The sequence below is a fragment of the Pongo abelii genome, chromosome 1 (genome assembly GCF_028885655.2).
Source record: "Pongo abelii isolate AG06213 chromosome 1, NHGRI_mPonAbe1-v2.0_pri, whole genome shotgun sequence".
In the NCBI taxonomy this organism is placed as follows: domain Eukaryota; kingdom Metazoa; phylum Chordata; class Mammalia; order Primates; family Hominidae; genus Pongo; species Pongo abelii.
In genome coordinates, this window is record NC_071985.2 from 4,408,708 (window position 1) to 4,430,122 (window position 21,415).

At 37.3% G+C, this 21,415-nt stretch overlaps 1 protein-coding gene across 2 annotated transcripts in view; it reads right to left on the reverse strand.

Moving 5' to 3' along the window:
- DESI2 (desumoylating isopeptidase 2) overlaps positions 1-21,415 on the reverse strand; it is a 61,365-nt gene that overhangs the window by 24,951 nt on the left and 14,999 nt on the right. For both annotated transcript variants that reach the window (XM_024241716.3, NM_001133555.1), the window contains 1 exon segment: positions 2,324-2,396. In XM_024241716.3, coding sequence (XP_024097484.1) covers positions 2,324-2,396 — 73 coding nt within the window.

Sequence of the window (21,415 nt, forward strand, 5' to 3'; positions counted from 1 at the left end):
AAGATATTCTTGACTGCCATATTTCCCTTTCTTATAATGGCAAAAAGAGAGTGACTAACACACACAGGTAAATACAGTTCTCTCTGCGTGTCTATATCATGCCAATCTAGGTAGGTGGTAATTTCAGTGTTTTGCCACTTTCTAAATTAAAGTGATCTAATTTCAAACACAATCTTACTGGAGAAACTGTCAAGTAACAGTGAGTTTCACGGTTTCTGGGATAAAGACTATTGGTTTACCTTTGAGTAGGGTGGAACATTACCAAACCTAAAACACTACTCAATTCTCTTCATTTAAGAAAAAAATAAACTGCCAAATTAACACACATACCCATCCACCCTCCCATCCAATCTCCACGGCAAGTCTTTTATCTAGGATAAGCTATTTTTTGACTGTACATCCAATACAAAATGTACATCAGATACAAACTATGGAGAACAAAATAGAGAATTTTAGATAAAAAATTCCTGTAATTTTCTGTTATTTCACTTAGATATTTTAGTGGCTAAGTCTTAGTAGACAAATTTAAAGAATTCCAAACCATGCTTAAATCAACTTCATCACTTTAAAAATATATCTTAAAAGATCTTAGAACAAAGCACAGGAAAGAACAGGCAGATACTGAATTTACTTCTAATTCAGACCTGTCCAAAAAAAGCAAAGATATAGTTTGAGAAATAAAGTGGCTATTTTGAAATATAATTTTTAAAGTTTTTTAGTGACAAAATTTTACAAAATATTGTAGATTATCAGGTTGGAAAGGATAAGATTGTATTTGGATTCTTAACTTTCTCAATTATAGTAAGGAAAGTCACAGACCCATTCTTTTATTTAAAAAGCAATCACTAATTTTCAGGAATATATTAATATTTGATTCTAGCTTTACTAAATTTACATGAACATGTTTTGAAACATGTTTCTAATTATTACTAAATCATTTTATGAAGGGGAGCAATGATTAGGCAGATAATAGAGCCATGGACTAGCATACAAGAACATTTGGGTTCAAATTTTAGTTAATTATTAGCATTATGACTTCCAGCAGGTTTGGGCCTCAGTTTCTTCAGCTGAAAAATGGAGAAGATGCCACCTGCCCTTACCTAACCCACCATGATCATGTGGTTCAAAACTTGATGGCATTTTAAAAACGGTAACACATCATACAAATTCAAGAAATACACATGCAAATTTGGCAAAAGCCAAACCAACCAAGAGTAACCCCACAGACTATGATCCCACCCACAGCAATACTCCCAAGCATGAAACTTTCAGCAAGAACCCCTCAGTATTTCCTGGGATTATTTGGTAGATGCAGACTTTCAAGTAAAATAGAGCTTAAATGGCGGATTTTTATAGCCAATATTTAATATGCTAAACTGTACCTGGAAGCAGGTAAAATGGAATATATAAAAGAGTATAACCACCATACTGACACATTTAAGTAAATGAGTCTTTTCTTTATATTGGTTAAAACTGGTGTATAGTGTTCAGGGGTAACCCTGAGTAAACTGCAATAATATATTCTTAAGAGGTCACAAAGACTGCCTAGCTGAAGCGAACAAAGGCATTTCTGCTATAGGGTTAGTTTGTAATTCAAAATGATACATTGAATGAAATCAGCAATGTGATCTATCTTACGCAGACCATTACTATTAGTTACAACTTGATCAGGGGTAGATTATCTTGCATCAAGAGTAGGAATTAGAACAGTGGAAAAAAACTGTTGAAAACACAGCTGCTTGGTTTGAGTGACTCCTGACATGTTTATCCTAATAAAGGGTAATAAGGAGAATGAAAAGGGCTGAGTTAATGACAAAGGGCATGATTAGATGTAATCATGGCAGGATTTGCAAGACGTATAGGTCTACAAAACAAATTTATTACTGAAATTCCCTCAGGAAATTGGTATTTCAAGTCTGACACTTTCTAGCACCAACCTTTCCAACCAAAATTATTGTTTTTATCATGCTATTTTCGAAGTGCAAGGTTTCTTAGGAGCTCCAATATATATGAGAACAAAACAAACTGTGTTTATGACAATCACAAAAGGAAAATATTTTTTAAAACATAGTATTTAGAATAAAAGATAAAGTGAATGAAGCGAAGTATACTCTTGTATTTTGAGTACTTTCTCCCCAAACACATTCTACTTTGGGCATTTTTCCAAAACGCAGTATAAATGAATATGGGGAGATTTTCTTCTATTTTCTGTAATAACATATGGAAGTGGTTAAAAAAAGAGAAAGACCTATAGTTATGATTTTGCAACTCTTTTAAAGTACAAAATCTTCAGAGAGTATATTTAGAATGTGTGTACACGTACCTCTGCCATAGACTTCAATTCCTGAATGAAAAACTCCAATTCCAATGGATGAGGTATATTCGTTCATCCAATACTAAGAAAAAAAGAAAGAAAAGATTCAGAATACCTGTTCATTTACAACTCAACTCCACACTACAGAAGTGACTACTCCCCAAATCTTTCACTCTGAAACTCCCATGATAATGATCCAGTGGTCCTATCTCTGTGCCTCTGTGCCTTTGCCTGTACCACATCTGGAATGCCTTCCGGGGTCAAAATGATTGTCGCAATTTGAGTATAAGCACATTATCTAAGGCTTCTAGGGCAAGCAATACAATTAAAAGCTTGATCGGTTTGTGGGGCGGGGGGGAGAGATTATATAAGAGCTCTGCTGTGACTTACACACACACATACTAACACACACACACACACACACACAGTGTGCTTTCCTATCTATTTTTCTCTTATCCTAAGCTTTTCTTCTTATTCTTTGGTGAGCTCCCTGAAAGCAGAAATATTTTATTCTTTTTCAACAAACATTTACGGCATGTATCATGTGTCCTGATTCAGCTCAAAGTTTGCTAATGCTAATAATATAGGAATAAATAATGCACAAAGGTTAGAACAACATTCTTACTTCTCACCATTAGCATGAACAAAACCTCCCAGAAAAGGTAACGTCTGAACCGAGTCTTTAGGAACAAATCAGATTTCCCAGTAAGAAAACTGGGCCATGGGGCCCATGGGGATGGACAGAAATGCCAGGAAGAGGGAAGAGGACGTACATTGCTTATATGATAAGAAATTACAGGAAATGACTGTGAAAGGGGTTAAAAAGGTGAAGTGGAGGGGGGTTAAACCGAGAAAAAGGTAAATGAGTTAAGAGCTCACTAAACAAACACTTCGGTAACACTCAAAAGTATTACAAACCTATTGGATTTCTCCCAGGTTAGGGGACAGATAATTTATCTTTAATCGTTCTAGGTTGATTCAAGTCTTAACCTTGGCTCCAGACCCCCAGCCAGTCTTTCCCAGACCTACACACATTCTCATGCATTGCTAGAAGAAGCATAAATGAACAAGTCAGTTGTGTTTTTTTCTAAAATGTACCTGGGGCAGAGGGTAGATAAAAATAAAATAAAATGTACCTGGAAGAAGAATTAAGCAATCATAAATAAATATATGAAAAAGAACAAGGAATTTTCCCATCTAGAAATTGAAATATTCATTAAAACAACATGGCACTGTTGCAGGAACAGATCCTGGTACAGACCCTTGTATATATAAGAATTTGATATTATGATAAAGGAGATATTAACATTAATAACAAAGTATGAATTACTAAAAACATGTTGACAAAATTGATTATGCACAAATTTCATGTATCTAAAAATTCTAGTGTGTCTAAAAATAACTATATATGGATAGAAGGAAATAGAGTTTAAAAAATTTTAGGTGGGAAAAGACAACCTAAGTAAAGCAAAATCCTAGAATTTATAGAGGAAAATATCAACAGATATTCTACATAAAAATGTACAACTTTTTATTTTATAGAACTACATAAAAACAAGATAAAAAGATAAACAACACACAAGAAGAGAGAATCTGTGTGGATATAACAAAGATTCATATGAGAATATAAGTATCCCTCTCGATCTGAATTTTTTCAGTTCCTGATTTTGGAGAGCCAGAATTTGGATGGCAAGTTAGGAAATGAAGGATACATTTTTTTATGTGAATCAATTTGATTTTGGAAGGAGAGTAGTAAGATTACATACAGTAAGGATTCTTCAAAACATTTACCCAAATCTATTTAATCCCGGAGTTTGGGCAGCTAAAGTTCAGATATGAGTATACTTGTAAATAAAAGCTCCATTAAAAAAAAATGAAATTAGTGGCCAAAAAACCTGAACTAACAATCTCAGTAGCAAACAGAAAAATACTAATTAAAACAATGACGTACCATCCTTCTTTTATCCATCAGATTGGCAAATATGAAAAATACTGCTAATACTGGGTGTTGGGAAGGGTGTGAAGAAGACACTGCACAACTGAAAATCAATGAAAGTGACTTAACCATTTCACCTTCTGGAATCTATTCTATAGAAATACTAGTACATATGCAAAGGCGTGTCCCAGGATATTAACTGTAGTTGTCTACAATACTGAAAAACTGAAGTCTAAATATCAATAGAGAAATGGCTAATTATGGTACATTCATATTATAAACTATCAATCAGAAAAAGAATAAGGTTGACTTGGGAAAATTAGCTGAGTTTTTTTTTAAAAAAGAAAAAAGAATGAGGTAACTCGATAGATATTTAAAAACCACATAAAATAAAAAGATCAAGTCATAATATATTATGTGTAGCATGATCACATTTTTGAAAAATAAGTTAGCCTGAGGATATACTTACATGTTAAGTATGGGATGACAAAATCAAACGACCACCAACTGCAACAAAAGAAAGGTCTGAAGCACCTGGGTTCAACTGTTAACAATTTGGGGGAGAGGAGTACATGTGGCTAAGGTGGGAGTGGAGGACTATAATGCAATACTTTCAGTTTTAGCTCCATACATTCAGGATTGTTTGTTTTTCTAAATTTGATAAAGAGTATTACTTTTATAGTTAAAAATGTTATTTTAAAGTAAAATGCTATTATCTTAGTTTAACAGGTTTTTATTTGAATCTTTATAATATAGTAAGAGAATAGGTTGCACATATAAAAAATCATAAGCATAAGACTATTAACTGCAGTATTATTTATGTTAGTAAAATGTTGACAACAGCCTAAGTGTTCATTTATAGGGTCCTAGTTACATAAACTATGATATATCTATATAATGGAATATTCTTTAACCAAAAAAAGAGGGGAAGGGCTCAGTGTGGTGGCTCACATCTGTAACCCCAGTACTTTGGGAGGTTGAGGCGGGAGGACAGCTTGAGGCCAGGAGTTCAAGACCCCCCTGGGCAACACAAGGAGACCCAATCTCTTAAAAAAAAAAAAAAAAAATTAGCCAGGTACCTGTGGTCCTAGCTACTTGGGAGGCTGAGGTGGGAGAACTGAGCCCAGGAGTTCGAGGTTGCAGTGAGCTATGATCACACCACTGCACTCCAGCCAGGGGAGCAAAGTGAGACCCTGTCTCTAAAAAAAAAAATTCAAAAAGTGTTGGGGGAGGGGTGATGCTCTTGAGGAACTAAGAGGAAGAGGAAGTAATTTCCAGGATATATTTGTTAGGGAAACAAAAGCAAGTTGCAAAATAATATATGGCAAAAGCCTGGGCGCGGTGGCTCACGCCTGTAATCCCAGCACTTTGGGAGGCTGAGGCGGGTGGATCACAAGGTCAGGAGATCAAGATGATCCTGGCTAACATAGTGAAACCCTGTCTCTACTAAAAATACAAAAAATTAGCCGGGCGTGATGGCGGGCGCCTGTAGTCCCAGCTACTCAGGAGGCTGAGACAGGAGAATGGCGTGAACCTGGGAGGCGGAGCTTGCAGTGAGCCGAGATCACGCCACTGCACTCCAGCCTGGGCGACAGAGCGAGACTCTGTCTCAAAGAAAAAATAATAATATATGGCAAAGACTTAGACTCCTGAACCTTCTCCAAGGCCCGTGTGTACATGTACTTGTAAAATCAGGTTTTAGCAAAGAATCTTGCTAATTCAGTTCAGCAAGAACCCCCAACCCTTGCTATCTGATCACCTCCATATCTGGTCAGGTTCCTCATCCTCCACCATCCCCCTGGTGATGTCGGATTACCCTGGCATATCTTCACTAGGAAATGTGTTAGGTTGGTTTAGCCAGAAACCCCCTGATCCCTAATGTTTCCTTTTAGAAATTTTCCATCCATTGACCCTCCACTCTGCTCCCTGGCTGCAAATTCCCACTTGCCCATGCTGTGTTTGGAGTTGAACACAGTCTCTCCACTCCACTGCAAAATCCCATTGCCATGGCCCCTCTACCTATCACAATGGTCTTGAAAAGAGTTTGCCTTACTATGCTTTAACGAATATCACTGTTTTTTTTTTTTGACAGTACACTATATACAACATGCTTTTGTATGAGAATGTATCTACATCTTACAGCCAGCAAACAACTCCTGCAGACCAAATCTGGCCCCCCACCTGTCTTTGCAAATAACGTTTTATTGGAACACAGCCACGCTCATCTGTTTGCAAATTGTCTATGTGGCTTTTATGCCACAATGGCAGAGTTGAGTGTGATAGATAACCAAAATATTCACTACCTGGTTATTTACAGAAAAAGTTTGTGTAAGATCCCTGTCATATGCAGTATCTATTATTTGCAAAAAAGAAAAAGAAGAAAAAACCAGAAAATCATGAAAATAGTTACCTACCAGAGGTGGATGAAACGGAAAGAGATAGGAGACTTCCTCGGATATCTTTTCATATATAGTTTTGAGATTTGAATGACGTAAATGTTTTTCACAAAGTTAAACTTTAAAACAGAAAAAGAAGTGAGAAGTGAAGCCAGCCAGACTTCCTGGGTCAGGTGGGGACTTGGAGAACTTTTCTGTCTAGCTAGAGAATTGTAAATGCACCAATCAGCACTCTGTAAAAACGCACGAAATCAGTGCTCTGTAAAAAACAGACCAATCAGCACTCTGTAAAATGGACCAATCAGTGGGATGTGAGTGTGGCCAAATAAGGGAATAAAACCTGGCCACCCAAGCCAGCAGCCGCAACCTGCTCAGGTCCCCTTCCACGCTGTGGAAACTTTGTTCTTTCGCTCTTCCAGTAAATCTTGCTGCTGCTCACTCTTTGGGTCCGCACTACCTTTATGAGCTGTAACACTCACCACAAGGGTCTGCGGCTTCATTTCAGAAGTCAGCGAGACCACGAACCCACTGGAAGGAAGAAACTTTGGACACATCTGAACATCTGAAGGAACAAACTCCAGACACACCATCTTTAAGAACTTAACACTCACCGCGAGGGTCCGTGGCTTCATTCTTGAAGTCAGTGAGACCAAGAACCCACTGGAAGGAACCAATTCTGGAAACAGAAGTACACCCCAAAACTGAAGTCAAACAAAAACAAATGAACCTAGTTGTGTATCAAATTGATAATCACACAGAAAATAAAAAAGAAATTAACTTCTGAATATAGTATTCTGTCTATATACCCTTACTGAGATATATACTAAGGACAAAATGAAGTGCAAAGAAATCTCAAACAGAGACGTGTTGTTCATAGCGGTACTGGTGTAATTCCAAAACTATTTGTATGTACTACAGGATGTGTATGTAGCAAGAGGTGGGCAGCTGTGGATGCAAGAGATCTAGGTTGTGTGTTCCTTATGAGAATCTAACAAATGCCTGATGATCTGAGGTGGAACAGTTTCATCTTGAAACCATCCTCCCTCCTCCGCCCCAGGTCCATGGCAAAATTGTCTTCCATGAAACTAGTCCCTGATGCCAAAAAGGTTGGGGACTGCTATGCTCTAGTACAGAACAAGTGAGTACATATACTGATGGTGGGAACCAGAGTTGTCAAGGTAGTAGAGGCGGATAAAAACACGGAAGAGGAAATGGAATGGAAGAAGCTCGTGGTACTGGATTGTAACGAGAGGCATCTGTATAAACTCATAAAGAATATATATTATTACCCAGCTTGCCCACTGAAGGAGAAGCAATGAACATACTGTCCAGATCTTGGTTTCTCTTCCTAAAAGGAATCAGGACTCTGGAGAAATGGTTGATTCCAAGTTAGGGCAAAAACGTGTAAGGTCAGAATTGCTCAAAGAATGATGGCCACATGTCAAGATTATAGAGAAGCTGGCCTAAAGCAGTTTTCATTAGTCAACTCTGGTAAAAGATGAACATCAAAAAGAATAATGATAATGGACTATAGCATATTGAATAAAAAGACTATCTCAGAGTCCATGGTAATACTTAAAAAAAAAAAAAAAAGTAAAAGGAGGAAAGCTCTTTTTTTAATAGAAGAAAGCCAGCTAGTACAAGTAGACAAAAGGGCAATATTCGGCAATCACCATTTTGTTGCCACCAGTTGAGTCAGACAAAGATCATGGATGATAAAACCATTAGAAGAAAGGCTGTTTAAGAATGATATACACATTGTCTTAAAGTATCACCTCCTTCTCCCCTGCCATTTCTCCCCATTTTTTGCACCAATGTCACTTGCCTACCCCCACTATTTTTCCTAAATAACAAAGAAAAAAGATACCTTTGGAATGGAAAAATATGGTGTATATCACCTTATCAATACTAAGTGATTGAACTGAGCATCGTTAATAGTTGGACCAATTGATATTATGTGCCTTTGGACGTGATGAAATACAAAAGCTACATTTGCTTTGTTAGTTTTCCTGTCAAATGTGTTAAACCAGAAGACAACCATAAGGAAAAATCAGGTAAGTCTAGACTATGAGACACTCTACAAGAAAACTGGCCTAGTCTTTTTTTTTTTTTTTTTTTGAGACAGGGTTTGGCTCTGTTGCCCAGGCTGTAGTGCAGTGGCCTGATCTCGGTTCACGGCAGGCAGGGCTCAAGCCATTCTCCTACCTCAGTTTCCTGAGTAGCTGGGACTCCAGGCGCATGCCACCATGCCCAGCTATTTTTATACAGACAGGGTTTCATCACGTTGTCCAGGCTGGTCTTGAACTCCTAGGCTCAAGCAATCCACCTGCCTTGGCCTCCCAAAGTGCTGGGGTTACAGACATGAGCCACTGTGCCTGGCCATGGATGGCTTGGTTTTTAAAAAAATATCAGTGATAGCGAAGTCAAAAGAAGGCAGAGGAAGGGTGGGCTACTCTTATGGCAATTAAATGAAGTGAATGAACCTTGACTGGATCCTAGATTTTTTGTTAAAAAAAAAAAAAAAGGCTAAAAAGAACCATTATTGGAACAATTGGGGAAAACATGACTATAGACTACATATTCAATAATACTACATCAATTAAAAACTTCTTGGGTGTGGTGATAACAGTACTATGGTTAGGTAGAAAATGTCTTTTTTTTTTTTTTTTTTGAGATAGAGTCTCTCACTCTGTCACCCAGGCTGGAGTGCAGTGGCGCGATCTGGGCTCACTGCAACCTCCACCTCCCAGGTTCGAGCGATTCTTGTGCCTCAGCCATGCAAGGGGGATTACAGGCTTGTGCTGACATACCTGGATAATTTTTGTATTTTTAGTAGAGATGGGGTTTTGGCATGTTGACCAGATTGGTCTCAAACTCCTGGCCTCAGGTGATCCACCACGCCAAGCCAGAAAATGTCTTCTTGGGAAATACATACTAAAGTATTTAGGGATGAATTGCTATGTTTGTGACTTACTTTCTATGTGATCTGTGTGTGACAGAGTGTAGGACGGGTGTGAGAGAAAGTAAATGTAGCAAAAGGTTAAAAACTGGTACATCTGAATGAAGGGTATATACAGATTGTACTCTTCCTTAAACTTTTTGGGAAGGTTTAAAAAATTTCACAATAAAAAATGTGGGGGAACTAAAGAGAATAATCTAGTCCTTGCCTCCTTACAAGAGATGCATTTCTAAGTTTCTTGCTATCCTCCTACTTTCTCCCCCTTTTCACAGAAAAAGACCAGCCTGGGCAACATGGTGAAACCCCATTTCTACAAAATACAAAAAATTAGCTGGGAGTGGTGGTGCATGCCTGTAGTCCCAGCTACCCAGGAGGCTGACATGGGAGGATTGATTACCTGAGCCCAGGAGGTCGAGGCTTCAGTGAGCTGTGACTGTGCCACTGCACTCCAGCCTGAGCGACTGAGTGAGACCCTGTCTCAAAAGAAAAAGAAAAAAAGAGAAAAAGAGTGGAAAATACTGCAAGGTATCATGCTAGTTCACATAAAAATTTTGTTAGGCTTTCTCCAAGTAGTGGTTTCCTTGGCAGCCAACTTCTAGGACTTAAATTGCCTTTTCCAGTTGAGAAATCCCATTGTTTATACAGTTTGCAACCAATAATTTGGTCTGTATACTGCTGATTTCCTTAATGACAGCACCAAAAGGTTTTTGTTCCAGATGCAGGCGGCTCTATTTTAAAGTGGGCTATTCTCTTTTTGCAGCATAGCTTCTTTTTAAAAATATAGAATATTTTCCAAAAAGAGATGTACACATAATGGTTTGGCTACAATAATCAAAAGGTTTTAAATGCTTAGTAAATGGAACATTTCCATTTTATGTTCAATATCACTTAATTTTAACAATCTCTTCAGCTGAGCAGTAAATAGCCTTCTGAAACTGATTTATTGTAAATTTCCATAACAGGAACCCAAATGTTTTATTAAAAAATGGGAAAGATATTCATGAAAAAGAATTATACCCAAATGTTGACTTTTGGTAAAGAATTAGGATGAGAATGAACTTATCAGAGTGGGCATCCTAAACTCAGAAATCTTTTATTCTCTGCCTTTTCACAAATGAAAATAATTTCTTCTATGCTTGGGGATTCCATGCTTAGAACTCCTATATGTTGCCTGAGTACTATACTTCTTCAGTCTGAAATTTCCTTGTATTCAAGATTTTACATTCTAAAAAATAAAGGTATATTTTGACACATTTTGTAAAGGGGAAAACTGTAAAAGGAAACTTAAAAGCAAGAGAAATATTCCACCCAAAAATTTGGTCAGTAGTTTGGAATTCACTATAATGAGATGTGGCCTAAATAAAGTTTCTAAAGGAATGCTGAGCTAGTACAATGAAAATGAGTATCTGCTTGCTTTGCAAGTGGTAGTGTTACCTCCACTCTCAGATAGAAAGTTGAACAATCAGGTCAAGTGTTCCTGCTCAAGATTATACAAAGCCCACAGGTTGCTAGGAAAATGATTTCTAAACCTAGAGATATATTCCTTTGGACAGTATTAAACAGTCTAAGTCCACCCCTCACTCCTAACATCATCATCATTATTACTGTTATTTTTTAGAGACAGGGTCTCACTCTGTCGCCTAGGCCGGAGTGCAGTGGTATGATCATAGCTCACTGCCTCCTCAAACCCCTGGGCTGAAGCAATCCTCCTAACTCAGCCTCCTGAGAAACTGGGACTAGAGGCATGCACCACCATGCCAGGCTAATTTTTTAACTTTTATTTTTGTGGATGCAGGGTCTCGCTATGTTGCCTCAAGCAATCTTCCCACCTTGGCCTCCACAAGTGCTGGGATTACAGGTGTGAGCCGTGCCCAGTACTGTGCCCAGACTCATTATTGTTATTTTTTTGAAGGCTCTGTTTCAATACTCTGTGCAAGGCAAAAATTAATGTTGATGTTGCTTATTCATTGTTAGCAATAATAATGATGAACTCAGTAGTTCTTTGTTTTTCACATTTCCTTGTATTTTCTATCCTTAGAAAGGCCCCCCAGAAGTTGAAGAGTTAATTTCTTTGTAAAGTTAAAGTGGCGATCTATTTACTGGTTAGAAATCTGTGAAGAGACATCTCTACTGACCTAATGGAAATGAAAAGGATTACAAGGAAGACTAAGAACAACTGTATGCCAACAAATTATATAACTGAGATGAAATGGACAAATTCACAAGCTACCAAAACTGACTCAAGAAGATACAGAAAATCTAAATAACCTCTAATGAGAAAAGAATGAACTAGTAATTTAAACACTACCCACGAAGAAAAGCCCAGGACCAGGGGACTGCACTGGCAAATTCTACTAAATTAAACAAGAATCAATACCAATTCTTCAGAAGCTCTTCCAAAATACAGAAGAAAGGGGAACACTTCCCAACTCATTCTATGAGGCCAGATAAACCTGATACCAAAACAAAGACATCACAAGAAACAGAGACTAATATCTACTATGAAAACAGACTCAAGGATTATATAACATGATCCAGTGGGATTTATCCCTGGAATGGAAGGTGGGCTTAATCTTAAAAAAAAAAAAAAAAAAAAAATTAATGTAATATACCATATAAAGGACAAAATCCCCATGATAATCCCAATAGACAAAGCATGACAAAATCCAATACCCTTTCATGATATATATATAAAATATATAATATATTTTATACAATATATAAAATATATAATATATATTTTATACAATATATAAAATATATAATATATATTTTATACAATATATAAAATATATAATATATATTTTATACAATATATAAAATACATATTATATATTTTATACAATGTATAAAATATATATAATATATATTTTATACAATATATAAAATATACATTGTATATTATATATTTTAAAAATCTATTCAATAAACTAGGAATAGACAGAAATTTCCCTAAGCTGATAAAGAACATCTATGAAAAATCTCACAGCTAATATCATACTTAATGGTGAAAGACTGAATGCTTTCCCTTTAAAATAAAAAATAAGAGTGTCTGCTGTTGCCACTTCTATTAAACACTGTGCTGGAGATTCCAGCCAGGGCAATTACTGAAGAAGGAAAAATTAAAGGCATTCAAACTGGAAAAAAAGTAAAATTATCTCATTTTGCAGATGATATGATATTGTATACAGGAAAATCATAAGGAATTCACTAAAAATTACTAAAACTAATAGATAAGTTAAAAACATTGCAGGGTACAAGATCAATATATAAAAATCAATAGTAGGCCGGGCGCGGTGGCTCACACCTGTAATCCCAGCACTTTGGGAGGCTGAGGTGGGTGGATCATGAGGTCAGGAGATTGAGACCACCCTGGCTAGCACGGTGAAACCCTGTCTCTACTGAAAATACAAAAAATTAGCCGGGTGTGGTGGCAGGCACCTGTAGTCTCAGCTGCTCGGGAGGCTGAGGCAGGAGAATGGCCTGAACCTGGGAGATGGAGCTTGCAGTGAGCTGAGATCGCGCCACTGCACTCCAGCCTGGGAGACAGAGCAAGACTCTGTCTCAAAAAAAATCGATTGTATTTCTATACACTAGCAATAAGCAATCAAAAAATGAAATTAAAAAAACAATTCCATTTACAGTTACATAAAAAATAAACTTTTGGATACACTGAAGAAGTTCATAACTTGTATCTGAAAATTACAAAACATTATTGAAAGAAATTAAAGAAGACCTAAATAAATGGAAAGACATTCCACGCTCGTGAACTGGAAGATTTAATATTGTTATTATTGGAGAGGATGGTAATACTCTCCAAGTTGACCTGAAGATTCACTGCCATTCTTGTCAAAATCTCAGCTGCCATTTTTTGTAGAAATGGACAAATTTAAAAATTCATATGGAAATTCAAGAGACCTAGAATAGCTAAAACAATCTTGAAAAAGTTATAGGACTCAGACTTCCTGATTTCAACATTTAGCACAGAGCTACAGTAATCAAGACAGTGTATTACTGGCATAAAGAGAGACATACAGATCAATGAAACAGAATTCAGAGTTCAGAAATAAGCCCCTATATTTAGGGCCAACTGATCTTTAACAAAGGTGCCAAGACAATTCAGTGGGAAAAGAAGAGTCTTCAACAAATAGAACTGAGACAACTGGATATCCACATGCAAATGAATGAAGCTGGTGTTCTACCTCATGCCATATATAAAAATTAATTAAATGGATCAAAGACCTAAATGCAAGAGCTTAAATTATAAACTCTTGGAAGAGAAGATAAGCATATCTTCATGATCTTGGATTACGCAATGGCTTCATAGATATGACACCAAAAGCAAAAGCAACAAAAGAAAAAAATTGATGAAAGCAGAATTTAAAACTTTAGTGCTTTGAAGAACACTATCAAGAAAGTGAAAAGGCAAACCATAGCCTGGGAGAAAATTCTGGCAAGTCATATACCTGACAAGGGATTTATATGTAGAATACACATAAGAACTCTTAGAACTCAACGAGACACATAACCGACTAAAAAATGGGCAAAGGATCTAAAAAAAAGTATTTCTTCTAAGAAGATACGCAAATTAAAACCACCACTATCTATCACGTCACACCTACTCAGATGACTATAATCAAAAAGACAGATAATAACAAGTGTTAGGATGTGGAGAAATTACAACTCTAATACATTACTGGTGGGAATGTATCATGGTACAGGTGCCTTGGAAAACAGTTTGGCAGTTCCTCCAAAAGTTAAACCTAAAGTTACTATATGACCTAGCAAGTTTCTTCCTAGGCATATGCCCAAGAGAAATGAAAATATATAGCTACATAAAAACTTGTAATTAATGTTCATGGCAGCATTACTTATAATAGCCAAAAAAGAAGAAACAACTACATGTTTATCAACTGATTACTGGATAAATAAAATGTGGTATTATCCATAAAATGCAATATTATTTCTCAGTAAAAAGGAATGAGGTATTTGATGCATGATACCACAGGAATGAAGCTTGAAAACATTATGCCAGGTGAAAGAAGCCAATCACAAAAGACCACATATTACATGATTCCATTTATATGAAATGCCCAGAATAGGCTACACAGATGGAAAGTAGATTCGTGGTTCTATGACTGGGAGTTTGGGAAGATATGGGGAAGTGATTGCTAATGGGTATGGGCTTCTCTCTAGGGTGATGAAAATATCCTAAAATTGATTGTGGTAATGATGGCTTCACAACTGTGAATATACTAAAATTCATTGAATTGTACATTTTAAATAGGTGTACATTTTATATAGTTCATCTAGTATACGAACAGTATCTCAATAAGGCTGTTAAAAAAAAAAAAAAAAAGACCATTATGAATAGAAATAAAGTAAATCGGCTGGGCGCAGTAGCTCACGCCTGTAGCCACTTTGGGAGCAGAGGCGGGTGGATCACCTGAGGTGAGGAGTTCGAGACCAGCCTGACCAATATGGTGAAACCCCGTTTCTACAAAAATTACAAAACAAAATTAGCTGGGCGTGGTGATGGGCACCTGTAGTTACAGCTACTTGGGAGGCTAAGGCAGGAGAATTGCTTGAACCTGGGAGGTGGAGGTTGTAGTGAGCCGAGATCGCACCACTGTACTCCAGTCTGGGCAACAGAGCAAGACTCCGTCTCAAAAAAAAAAAAAAAAAAAAGAGAGAGAGAGAAGTAAAGTAAATCTATTAACTTGTAGCAAATGGCAGAGTACACCATTTTCTAGTTGGCAAACCTAAACAAAAACTCTTCTATACATACCTTGAGCCCCCAAGGATAAATATTCCTTTAGATACAGAACATACTTTGCTCCTTAAAAAATAATAATTTGGCATTATAACAAAGTTTTTCCTCTGTTAGCAAAATGTGAACCAAGAAATTCACAAAAAGTTTCCATTTCCCTGTTTTTATTATTAGACATGGTCCAATAAAGTTTACTATGAGTGAAATATATAAATTATGGGAATGGAACTCTCAATGGAAAAAAAGTGAAAAAAAATACTAGCTACCATAAAACATTTTCTAATAACACAAAACAGTCCAATTAGTTTCTTGAACTCTCTATGCCCAATCAAAAACCTTTAAATAGGTTACTTCTTAAATTACAGGCTGCATTCCTAATTCTAGCCAGCTGCCTTCTAAAAACATCTGCTTTTAGTCACAAGGAAAGCAGGATATAAAAAAGGAATATATCAAGAGCAGAAGAAAACAATTCTAAATATGTATTTTGGTCAGCCACTTCATATATGCACAGTAGCACATTTCTGAATAAATGTTTAGAATATACATTATAAAATGAATAAATTAGATGTTTTTCTTTGGTGTGACTTTTTTTCGTAATAGATTCAGAGGAAAACAGGGTAAGCCCTTCCAGGGAGAGTTGGTTAGAGAAAGAGATGCCCTCCAAATGCTTCTGCTCCTGTTAGGGCTTCCTAGATCTATTATTAGAGAACATGCCTGGAAGACTCAATCTTTACAAACTGGGCAGGCTGCCTGTGGAAGATGCAAATTTAATTCAAGGTCAGCATGCCTTATCAAGTCCTTCTGCCTCAAAGTCCTGCCAAAGCTATGCAGACAATATGGATGATGTCTATTTTAAGTGAATATTTAGTGAGATAACTGTAAAAAAACCAAACCAAAACAAAAAAGCATATGAGAACTGAGCCTTTTACTGAATGATTTCAGTTGTGAAACTATCCTACTCCCCTACAATAATGATTTACTGCTGGCAGTTATTCATGCTGAAGTAACTGCTATTATTATTATTATTATTATTATTATTTGAGACAGAGTCTTGCTCTGTCACCCAGGCTGGAGTGCAATGGGGCGATCTTGGCTCACTGCAACCTCTGCTTCCCGAGTTCAAGCGATTCTCCTGCCTCAGCCTCCAGAGTAGCTGGGATTACAGGCATATGCCACCATGCCTGGCTAATTTTTGTATTTTTAGTAGAGATGGGGTTTCACCATGTCGTCCAGGCTGGTCTCGGACTCCTGACCTCGTGATCCGCTCGCCTTGGCCTCCCAAAGTGCTAGGGTTATAGGCATGAGCGGTGGCTCATTACCACGCCTGGCCAACTGCTATTAATTTTTGAAATAAATAGTAGTGTTTCTCAACGCTTCTCTAACTTGGTGTGTTAGTCCGTTTTTGTGTTGCTATAAAGTAATACCTGAGACTGGGTAATTTATAAAGGAGGTTTAACTGGCTCACAGCTCTGCAGGCTGTACAAGCATGGCTCCAGCATCTGTTTTTGGTGAGGGTCTCAGGAAGCTTCCAATCATGGTGGAAAACAAAGGGACAGCAGGCATGTCACATGGCGAGAGCAGCAGCAAGAGAGGGAGAAATGGGGAGGTCCCAGCTCTTTTAAACAACCAGATCTCCCATGAACTCAGTGAGAACTCACTCATCACCAAAGGGATGGCCCTAAGTCATTCATGAGCCATCTGCCCCCATGATTCCAATACCTCCCACTAGGATCCACCCCAACATTTCTTTTTTTTTTTTAATAGAGATGGAGTCTTGCTATGTTGCCTAGGCTGATCTCAAACTCCTGGCCTCAAGAGATCCTCCTACCTCAGACTCCCAAAGTGTTGGGTATTACAGGCATAAGCCACTGCACCTGGCCTGGAGGTCACATTTCCATATGAGATTTGGAGGGGACAAACATCCAAATCATGTAACTTGGTTTTATCTTTTGTCATTACATTTAAAAATTATTTTACTACTGTCAAAACTTATGTCACATAGCATCTCTTCAGTAAAAATCTCCCTACACAGGTCAAGAGAACTTCTCAAAATTGCTATGAGGAAATTCATGCTTTTGTAGATTACCATATAATATTGATATGTTTAACCTCATTTTACAAACTAGAAGCTATTTTTCTAACAGAAAATATTATAAATATGCAAAACAAAATCATAGCCAATAACATGTATCCATAAAAAACAAACAAAACAAGTTGGTGAACTAGATGTAACTGGATGTTAGCAAGATTTCTGCTGGATAAGCCTTCATTGATTTTGTTGTCTCAATAGTAGCAGACGCCAAAAGTTTAAAAACACATACTTGGGAAAAATGGATAATCCAGGACATTTTTATCCAAATAAAGCCCTAGAAGTTTGCTTTTTATTTGAGCTGGGGAAAAACCACTTTTATTTCTAGAGCTTGGTTCAAGTATAAGAGTATAGTTAGTATTAACATTCAGCAGACTAGCTGAAGAACTATTGCTCTCAGGCAGCTGCCGAAGGTGGGACGAAGAGTTATATATAATGAAACTGGGGGCCGGCCTTGCAGAGAAAGGTTAGCACACAAAAGTGGTGCTGTACAAGGGAGGAATGGCACAGAACATCAGAAGCACATCTACTTAAGGTGGCTATATATTCAAGCTTACCCAGTGCCCAGTGCTGACAACTAGATCATCTCTCAGAGATTACATGAACAATCAGATGTTTTCATTTGAAAGTTAGTTTACAGTTTAATTCTTCTCAAACCCTTCCTAACATACCAAAGGAAAACAGTAAAGCAGCCAGATGCTACCACAAAATAGTGTCTCTTAACCCGTGAAACAACAGAAGAGTTACCACAACATCCCAATGTCAACCACCTATGTAAACCATTTGTACCGAAGATATCATTTGGTCAGTTTAATCCAAGGATCTCTTTCCCTTAGGGTCAAACTAGAAAGCCCACAATGTCCCCCTAGTTCCAGTTTAGATCCCAAGGGCATTTCTTCTATTATATTTTCATTCATCTCAGAGATTACTGCTTGAATTTAAAAAAGATTATCCAAGTATTATAAGTAACACAAACTGAAGCATTTGGACTGTAGTGAAGGCGGCAATTAGACTGAGTTGGGAGACCTATGTGCTTTGCTTTGGTTTGTTCATATGTATTTGATAACTTTTTAAGGTACTCAATCTGTCTCAAAAAGTGTTTGATTCTAATTCAGAATCCTGGAGCCAGAATGTCTTGGTTGAAGTCCACTATTTGCTAGTTGTATGGCTTTGGGAAAGATAGTTACCTCTCTGTCCCTTGACGTCCTTACTTACAAAATGGGGATAACAAATACAATCTACCTCAGAGGACTGTTATGAGGAATAAATAAACTAGTATGTATAAAGTACTTAGAAGAATGCTTGTCCCATAAAGATTATTATGAGTGTTAGTTGTAGCCAAAACATGTATTTATTGGCAATATGATCCTTCCCTCAAATTTTTGTTCTACATATTGGGGAAGATTGTATGCATGTGTAAATAGGCAGATGAGTTCTGGTTATCTGTACAGTCTCAAAATTTTCAAGAATTTTTGGGAGTTGATGTCAAATTACCAAGAGTAGTGATTCACCAAAATGAATAGCAAACAATGGTAGAGTTAATTTGATTCTATTTAAAGACTCCTACAAGAATTATTTATATTCTGCCAGGTATGGTGGCACATGCCTGTAATCGCAGCACTGTGGGAGGCTGAGGCAGGTGGATCACTTGCGGTCAGGAGTTCAAGACCAGCCTGACCAATATGATGAAACCCCATCTCTACTAAAAATACAAAAATTAGCTGGGTGTGGTGGCATGTGCCTGTAATCCCAGCTATTCAGGAGGCTGGGACAGGAGAATCACTTGAACCCAGGAGGCAGAGGTTGCAGTGAGCCAAGATTGTGCCATCGCACTCCAGTCTAGGCAACAAGAGCGAAACTCCCTATCAAAAAAAAAAAAAAAAAAAAAAAAGAATTATTTATATTCTTGAGAAGTATAGGTCTCAGTAAAAGGCTTCTTCAAGTAAGACAGTAGTTTTACAGGATGCCTATATATTAGTGAAGTACATGAGCAGAGGGCTGGAGAACCACATCTTACTTTGGTGCTAGGACCTTACAGCCCTGTACTTGCTTAAGTCCATGGAGATAGTAACTACACAGAAGGTGGCTGAGGAATGACCACTAATACACACTTACCTCCTCTGACACCATCCACTGTCACTGAAGTCTAGTTTCTTTTTTTTTTCTTTTTTTTTTTTTTTGAGATGGAGTTTCACTCTTGTTGCCCAGACTGGAGTGTAATGGTGCGATCTTGGCTCACCGCAACCTCTGCCTCCCGGGTTCAGGCAATTCTCCTGCCTCAGCCTCCCAAGTAGCTAGGATTACAGGCATACACCACCACGCCCAGCTAATTTTGTATTTTTAGTAGTGATGGGGTTTCTCCATATTGGTCAGGCTAGTCTCGAACTCCTGACCTCAGGTGATCCGCCCACCTCGGCCTCCCAAAGTGCTGGGATTACAGGTGTGAGTCAGTGCAACCGGCCAGTCTAGTTTCTTTTTTTAAGCAAGAATAAAAAGGTTTTCTTATTAAGATTCTGAAAAGAAGAAAGTAAAATGTACAAGTTTAATAAAAACGGGTTTTCTGGCCAGGCACGGTGGCTCATGCCTGTAATCCCAGCACTTTGGGAGGCCAAGGTGGGAGAATCACTTAAGCCCAGGAGTTCAAGACCAGCCTGGGCTACATAGTGAGACCCTATCTCTACAAAAAAAATTAAACAATTAGCCGGGTGTGGTGGTGCATAGTCCCAGTTACTCAGGGGGCTGACGTGGGAGGTTTGTTGGAGGTTGGGAGGTCAAAGCCTGCAGTGAGCCATGACTATGCCACTGCACTCTAGACTGGTTGTCAAAGTAAGACCCTGTCTCACAAAAAAGGGCCTTTCCTTTTAAAATATTTTTAAGAGGCATTCTAAAGTATTAATATGATAAAAGGGAAGAGAAAAAAATTGTAGAAAAATTGTCCTCTTAAAATATGGGGGAAGGCAATAACTACACAAATAAGTACAATTACTTTTGGGCTCAATCTTGCCTCAATGGAAAAAATTGGCCTAAATATTTCCATTCATTATTTTTAAGTATTGTTTACAGAAACGAATTGATTGTGCTATATTACTGTCATGTTATTCTTCAGATAGAGAACGTTCATTAAACTTCATTTTTGTCAATGATTTGCCTCATCAGTTTAATAAAATTTTATGCTTCCTGCTTGAAAGCAACATTGACAAATGCCTTCTCTTTTTTCTGTAACTTAAAACACTTAATATAACCACTTAGGGCCTGGGCCTGACTTCCATAAAAGATAGTATTAAATAATCTGGATAAGTATAAGAATGACCATTTCTCCTCAAAAACTAGAATCAGTGTTTATGTTAGAGGTCGAGTGAATTGAAGCAAGTGTTTGACTTATTTCTCAAAAAAGGGTGCTCAGCGAAAAGAAGACATTTCAATTTTTGAGTTTTTAAAAAGCCCCATATCAGTTGTGACTAGTGGAGATTGTGGGCTAATTACTGTCTTTGATGTAAGTTTACACTGTTAAACTACCTTATGAGGTCTTGTTGGTACTAATGCATTGAATCCAAGATAAAAATTGAGGAACACTATTCTAGAAAGACCCCCCTAAATTGTATGTCAGTTTAAATCTCATTTTAAAAAGACAGCATACCAGCAGATCTATAAACAAAGCAACTTTGATTGAACAAAACATAGGTATACCTCTTGTGCTGTGTCCAGAACTTTGCTAGACAGTGGGGATACAAAGATGATTAATTCACAGTCCTTGTCCATAAGGAACTCATTAAGTATGTAAATAATCACAATTTGATAAGTGTTAAAACAACAAATGTATGCATATAGCCAATAACTCATTTTGTGGATGTCACTCTAAAATGTACTGTCAGCTTTTTCTTTCATAATGAAATAGTCCATGTAAAATATGTAAAATTATGTCAGGGATGTTCAGCCAAGTAATTTACCCAA